The 7,827-nt window shown below is 41.8% G+C and overlaps 1 protein-coding gene across 1 annotated transcript in view; it reads left to right on the top strand.

Moving 5' to 3' along the window:
• The first annotated feature begins 5,988 nt into the window (after window positions 1-5,988).
• The window catches only part of Gpkow (G-patch domain and KOW motifs), a 19,705-nt gene continuing 17,866 nt past the window's right edge, over window positions 5,989-7,827 (top strand). Inside the window, exons 1-3 of the mRNA XM_055597518.1 lie at window positions 5,989-6,215; window positions 7,315-7,475; window positions 7,578-7,702. Coding sequence (XP_055453493.1) covers window positions 6,052-6,215; window positions 7,315-7,475; window positions 7,578-7,702 — 450 coding nt within the window. The 5' untranslated portion in view covers window positions 5,989-6,051. The remainder of the gene's footprint in view (window positions 6,216-7,314; window positions 7,476-7,577; window positions 7,703-7,827) is intronic.

Genomic DNA, 7,827 nt, shown 5'->3' with positions numbered 1-7,827 from the left:
GAAGGAAGGAAGGAAGGAAGGAAGGAAGGAAGGAAGGAAGGAAGGAAATAGCAGGGCATGAGTTGTATACTCCTGTAATCCCAGCTTCTAAAGTGGCTGAGAGAGGGAAATGGCAAGTTCCAAGACAGTCATTTGGGCTGTATAGCAAGAACCTGTATTCTCAATAGCAAAATAACAATTTCTATTTTTGTGCTGGACTTGTAGACCAGGCTGACCTTAAATTCACAGGGATCTGCCTACTTCTGTCTCCCTGAGTGCTGGGATTACAGGCCTGCACCATCTCACCTCACCTAAGATAAACAAACAAACAAATTCTGCAAATAGATACATTCAAAAAAAGGAGAAGATCTTTTTAAAAAATCTGGGCTAGAGAGATGGCTCAGAGGTTAGAGCATTGGCTGTTCTTCCAAAGGTCCTGAGTTCAATTCCCAGCAACCACATGATGGCTCACACCCATCTATAGTGAGATCTGGTGCCCTCTTCTGGCATGGAGATGTAAGTGCAGGTGGAACTCTGCATAAATAAGAAATAAATAACAACAAAAAACAGGGCTGGAGAGATGGCTCAGAGGTTAAGAGCACTGTCTGCTCTTCCAAAAGTCCTGAACTCAATTCCCAGCAACCACATGGTGGCTCACAATCATCTATAATGTGATCTGATGCCCTCTTCTGGCATGCAGATGTACATGCAGATAGAGCATTCATATACATAAATATAAGTAAATAAATCTTTTTAAACATTAAAAAAAGAAAGAATATAGCTTAGTGTGTTATAATCCCAGCACTCCAGAAACTTACGCAGGGGCATGTTCAATGCATAGTAAGTTCCAGACTTGCCTGAGCTACGTAAAGTGTCTTAAAACCAAACACAAAAGGGTCAGATGTATTGGCTCATGCCCATAAATCCACATAGGCTAATTAAAAACAGATTAAAAAAAAGAATTTGAAGAGAAATACTCTGATAATTCTGGTCTCAGAGGCCATAAGTTATTAAACCAAAGTCCCACTGTAAGGTAAGTGTTCCTATGGACAGGGACCATAGGTTCTGAGGAGTAGGAAGCCAATCACCGAAGTTTTTACTGAATGGACATGTTGTCAAACTGCTTATTAAATATTTGTGCATATGTTTGTTTATTTATCTTTTGGGATAGAGTCTCACTATGCAGTACTCAGTGTCCTGGAACTCACTATGTCGACTAGGATGGTCTTGAAATTTCAGAGATCCCTTGCCTCTGCCTCCCAAGTAATGAGATTAAAGGTGTGTACCACTGTGTGTGAGTGTGTGCATCCTTGGCACTTGTGTGACTGTCCGAAAACTAGTGACTAGTGATTGCCTTTTCACTATGTAGGATCTGTGGAGTTCTGTAGAGTTCCGTAAGAACTCAGGTCTTCAGGCTTGATAGCAGACACTCTTACCCATTAAGTCATCTTGCTAGCCCTAAGTAAGTTTTTAAATGCCAATAACTTATGCAGCAGAAATATGTCTCCAATTTTTCATTATTGATAGCAGGTATGTACCTGAGATACAAAAATCTTCATTTTAGTCTCACCCAGTCTTGTAGGCTAGATCATGTCAATTTCTTTATGTTATTCTCTAACCACAGTGAAGCTGTGGTATGTTTCTTCTACACTACTGAAAACATTTACTTTTTTCTGAATATCTTTTTTGTGTTTGCACTTTAATTTTTTATTTATTACAATTTATTCACTTGTATCCCAGCTGTAGCCCCCCTCCCTCATTTCCTCCCAACCTCACCCTCCTTCCGTCATCTCCTCTCATGTCCCTCTCCAACTCCACTGATAAGGGAGGTCCTCCTCCTCTTCCATCAGATCCTAGCCTATAGTTCTCATCAGGACTGTCTGCATGGTCTTCCTCTGTAGCCTGGCAAGGCTGGTCCCCCCTCAGGGGGAAGTGACCAAAGAGCTAGACTGAGTTCATGTCAATGTCAGAGATAGTCCCTGCTCCCATAACTAGGGAACCCACTTGAAGACTAAGCTGCCATGGGAGACATCTGTGCAGGGGTTCTAGGTTATCTCCATGCATGGTCCTTTTGGAGTATCCGTCTCAGAAAAGACCCCTGCGCCCAGATTTTTTTGGTTCTGTTTTTGTGGAGCTCTTGTTCCCTACAGGTCTTTCTATCTCCCCCTTCTTTCATAAGATTCCCTGCACTCTGCCCAAAGTTTGGCAATGAGTCTCAGCATCTGCTATGATAACCTGCTGGGTAGAGTCTTTCAGAGGCCCGCTGTGGTAGGCTCCTGTCCTGTTCCCTGTTTTCTCCCCTTCGGAGGACTATTCCATTTGCCTTTCTGAATGAGGATTGGGCATCTTACCCAGGGTCCTCCTTCTTGCTTAGTTTCTTTAGGTGAACAGATTTTAGTATGATTATCCTATATTATATGTCTAATATCCACTTGTAAGTGAGTATATACCATGTCTGTCTTTCTGCAGTGTTCCTTTTTGGTTTTGTTTTGTTTTTTCAAGGCAGGGTTTCTCTGTTTGGTCTTTTTTAAGTAATTTATTTTATGTGCATTGGTTGGTGTGAGGGTATTAGATCCCTTGGAACTGAAGTTACAGACAGTTGTGAGCTGCCGTGTTGGTGCTGAGGTTCGAATACTGGTCCTTTGGAAAAGCAGACAATACTCTTAACCACTGAGCCATCTCTCCAACCGCCTCTGTTTAGTCTTGACTGTCCTAAAACTGACTCTGTAGACCAGGCTAGCCTCAAACTCACAGAGCTCTGCCTGCCTCTGCCTCCCTGAGTGCTGGGATTACAGGCATGTGTCAACATGCCCAGCTGGTCAGTGTCCTATTACTGTGAAGAGACACCATGAACACAGCAACTCTTAATAAAGGCAAACATTTAATTATGACTTTCTTATATGGTCATCATGGCAGGGAGCATGGTGGCATGTAAGCAAACATGGAAAAATAGTGGAGAGTTCTACATCCAGACCTACAGGCAGCAGGCAGATAGGTGTGGCTTGAGCATTTGAAACCTCAAAGTCCACTCCCCTAGTGACACACTTCCTCCAAGAAGACAACGTCCTAATCCTTCTCAAGTACTCCTTGATGACTAAACATTCAAATATATGAACCTATTAGAGGCCATTCTTATTCAACCACCACACTGAATTATTAAGTTAAATAAAAATATTGAAATTTTTCTGTGTTAAAAAAAGTGATTATAGCACTCAGGTGACAGAGGAAGGCTGATCTCTGTGAGTTTGAGCCCAGCCTGATCTACATAGTGAGTTCCAAGACATCCTGGATACATAGAAAGACCTTGTCTCAAAAAAAAAAAGTGATTTTTTTTTAACATTTTTATTTATTTTTATGTATATATACACTGTTCTGTCTGCACGTCAGAAGAGGGCACCAGATCTCATTATAGATGGTTGTGAGCCACCATGTGATTGCCAAGAATTGAACTTAAGACCTCTGGAAGAGCAACCACTGCTTTTAACCTCTGAGCCATCTCTCCAGCCCCAAAAGTGATTGTTTTTAGGACCAATATCAAAGCAATTCTTTCTTAGAAAGGTTAGTTTGTTTAATTTTGGTTTTAGTTATTATATAATAATTATACATGTTTAAAGAGTGTAGTGTTAATATATGTTTGCAATGTTAGGTAAATAAATAAAACCAATTACCAACCACCAAAGAGACCCCTTCTCAAAAAAAACAAAAACAAAAACAAAAAAAAAAAACTATTGTTGTTGTTTTTAATCCAGAAAAAGGTAGTAAAACATATTAATGTCATCATAATGTTGGTTCATAATAAGAAAGGCATATCTGACTGGAGAGATGGCTCTAAAGATCCTGAGTTCAATTTCCAGGAACCACAGGCAAAACACTGTACACATAATAAATAAAATAAAGAAAGGCATATCATCAATGCAATTCTTTTTAAATTTAATTTTATATGTATGATTTGTATGCATGTCCACCATGTATGTCTCTGGTGCATTCAGAAGACTACAATGGATCACCTAGAACAGGAGTTAGATTGCTGTGAGCCACCATGTGGATGCTGGGAATTAAACCCAGGTCTTCTGGAAGAGCAACAAATGTTCATATCACTAAACCATCTCTCCAGCCCCTTCTCTGAAATTCCTGTCCAAAACTCATGACTTCAGACTAATTATGAAAAGTCATCATACCTGCCTATATTGACATTATGTTCTTCAAAATAAATAACCTAGCTATACTTTCCAAAAGTCAGTAAAATGAATACTAAAGAGCTATCATAGACTGCAGAAGACAAACAATAATATTGCAGTATATGATATACCAAATTGGATCCTGGAAGAAAAAAAAATGGAAAACAGTTTAATTAACAGAATTGCACCCAGGGCTAGAGGTGTGGGTCAGTGATTAAAAAGAATCAGCATTACACAAATGTTAAGGTCCTGGTTTTGATAATTTATAATACTGTTATGGAAAATATCTAATGTTATATAGGTAAAAAAATATATGGGTGCTCAGTGCGGTGGTACATGCCCTTAATTCCTGCAACTGGGAGGCAGAAACAGGCAATTTCTCTAAGTTCTATGCCACTCAGAGCTTATAATGAGACCTTGTCTAAAAAGAGAGGGGAGGAAGGAATTTTAAAGAGTAGATAGTCTCTCTCTCTCTTTTTTTTAATTTATTTATTATTTATACAGCCTGCACCATCTATCACTATCAATGTTTGATGACCCTCGTGTGGTTGTTGGGAATTGAACTTAGGACCTCTGGAAGAACAGCCAGTGTTCTTTAACCTCTGAGCCATCTCTCCAGCAAGAGTAGATAGTCTCAAGCCCCCAAGCCCCCAGTGTCTGCCCCCCAACACACCTATAGCTAAGGCTGAACTTGCAACAGCAGTACTGCTCCCTCCAGAAAAAAAAAAAAAAAAGCAACTGAGCCAGGCAGGCAAAGAGGCTCCAACCCAGAAGGTCCCTGTCCTTTATGCCAAAGACCAAAAACACTACCTCATCCAAAAGCTCAAAATGGTCAGAAAAATGCAACATAGAGAGCATGTGTTCCAAAGGCATTGACAAGAAAGTATAAGAAGATAGGGGGAACAAAAGGAGGGAAAGAAAAAAGAGAAAAAGAAAGAGAAAGAAATTAAATAGCTGGACGTGGTGGCACACACCTTTAATCCCAGGACTTAGGGAGACAGAGAGAGGCAGTTCTCTATAAGTTTGAGGCCAGCTTGGTCTACAAAGCGAGTCCAGGACAGCCAAGGCTACACAGAGAAACTCTGACTCAAAAAACAAAAACAACAACAAAAAGAGGGGAAGGCTGGAGAGATGGCTCAGAGGTTAAGAGCACTGTGTTCTTCCAAAAGTCCTGACTTCAATTCCCAGCAACCACATGGTGTCTCATAACCATCTATAATGAAATCTGGTGCCCTCTTCTGGTGCACAGGCCCACATGCAGGCAGAACAAATAAATAAACAAACCAAATAAATAAACAAACCACAAAAATTAAAAAAAGAAAGAAAAGAAATATAGCTTAGTGGTACAATGCTTGCTTAGGTGAGGTCCTAGGTTAAGTTAATTTACCAACTGCAAACTGAACGACATCCCTGGCACAGTCCTGATTTTTTCACCTTATGATACTTCCTACATCAGTAATGCACAATAAGGTATACATTGTGGATGTTCATTATGTACTTGTCAAACAGAACTTTTATTTATTTCATTTTGTGTATACTGCATATTATATTTTATATTATATTTTAAAATATATTATATTTTGTTTCGCATATGGGCATGGTGCATGCGGAGGTAGGAAGAGGGTATCAGATCCCCTAGAACGGAATTACAAAGGAATTTCTGGGAAGAACCCAATCATCCACCAGGGCTCTATCACCAAGAACTACATTTCCCAGAAAGCTTGGTGCACAAGTCCCTATGACGTTTCAAAGTGTTTCCATGCCACAATTATTGTTTCCCATGGCAATGCTTTATGGGATAGATTGTTTCTGGTTTTCTCGGCCCGCCCCAAGCGAATTGAGCTTAAACTAAACTTCCCAGCAAGCAGCACGCTTGCCTGGAACTCGAAGCAAGATGGCTGACCCTTGTCTGCCTGCTGCCTTGCCAAATGCTGTGGTTTCTTTCGCTTTTACTCGCACGGCTTCCCGAAGGCAGCTGGCAGACACTGAAGACGACGAAGGACCGGCCTCGGAGGAGAAAGATTTCTTGACGACCGTGGAAGGGAGGGAGCTGCAGAGGTGACACGCCTGGTCTTTCCCATTTTGCAAATCGGTGTGGTGGGCGGAAGTGGAAGGGCAGAAGAAGTAGTTTGTCCTGATGATAATTGCCTGGAAAGCCCGAAACAGCCTCAAAATTATGGAGGTATCCAGGAGTGGTGGCAAATGCCTATAATGATTACACCTGGTGGGGCTGGCGCAGGCGGATCAAGAGTTAAGCTCTAGCCCGGGCTATATGACAGCCTGTTTTGTTTTTTTTTTGTTGTTGTTTTGTTTTGTTTTTTTCAAATAATGATCAAAACAGAAAAATAATTTTAAGGGCAAGAAGAGGGAGGTTTGTTAGTGAAATGGGTAAAATGGAGCCTTATGACCTGAGGTATAGATTCCTCAGAGAAAAAGTCGTTGGGACTTGAGTACTTGTGCATTTTGAGAAAGGAAAAGGGGGGGGGGGAATGACAGGACTCTTCGTGACTCACCTGAAGAAATGGTGAGAGCTTCTCCGATTTAGAGAAAGAGGCAAATTTGGGTTTAGGGAGGCCATCATCAACATAGTTAAGAAACAAAGCTGAAGTGGGGGACTTCTGGAAGACAGCTGTCCAGAAGGCAGTCAGCCTGGAGCTGGGGAGAATCAGGACTAAAGATGGTGATTTGTAGGTCATTGGGGTTGACAGCCTAGGAGTGATTCCCACAAGATACATTTAAAGCTGGGGACACAAAGGGGACATGATACATGTTTGCAATTCCAGCACTAGGAGGTTGCCCTAAGATGATTGAGAGTTTATAAAACCAGCCTGGGCTACATCATGAGACATTGTCTCAAAAAGGAGTGTGAGGTGGAACCTGTGAAAAATAACCTGAGACATGGTCCATAAGGTGGACATTGAAATTTATTCTTAATGTCTATACATTTGTTTGTTTGTTTTGTTTTTTGAGACAGGGTTTGTCTCTGTAGCTCCGGCTGTCCTGGAACACACTCTGTAGACCAAGCCTACCTTGAACCCAGAGATCTGCTTTCCTCTGCCTCCCAAACACTGGGGTTAAAGGTGTATGCCACCACTTCCCGCCTAATCTGCTTTTTAATATGTCTACATTCCCAACATTTTTGCTCTATCCATATCAGTGTGAACCCTCCAGAAGCCCCCAAGGAACTGGTGATCCCGTTGATCCAGAATGGCTCTCGCAGGCAGCCACTGCCCAAGAACCCTAAGCCATCCCTAGAAACTAGTGCCATGCTGATATCAGATGGTGTGTTGTCCCTGGCTGTGAAGGAACTCATTGAGGGTAAGTGAAACCTCCCCCTTTGCTTTGCACCAGTGCAGATAGAAGGGAAAGAAGTTGGATGGATAGGATATGGCCTCATTGGTCCCTCCCATTCTTCCATAGAATCCAAGAAGTCTCTGGAGGAGAGGGAAAATGCAGGTGTTGACCCCACACTCGCTATCCCCATGATCCAGAAAAGATGTACTCCTAGTGGGGAAGGAACAGAAGTCGAACCTCAGGCTGAGACAGTGAGCTGTTCTTTTGCCTCCCTCCTGCATCATTCCCTCTACCCTGTCTTCCCAGCTGCCTTGCACATAGCAGGGAAAGTGTGTGTGTGTGTGTGTGTGTGTGTGTGTGTGTGTGTGTGTGTGTG

The sequence above is a fragment of the Psammomys obesus genome, unplaced genomic scaffold, assembly GCF_907164565.1.
Source record: "Psammomys obesus unplaced genomic scaffold, mPsaObe1.curated_primary_1811, whole genome shotgun sequence".
Taxonomy (NCBI): Eukaryota; Metazoa; Chordata; class Mammalia; order Rodentia; family Muridae; genus Psammomys; species Psammomys obesus.
This window is presented reverse-complemented; position numbering and strand designations above follow the sequence as displayed.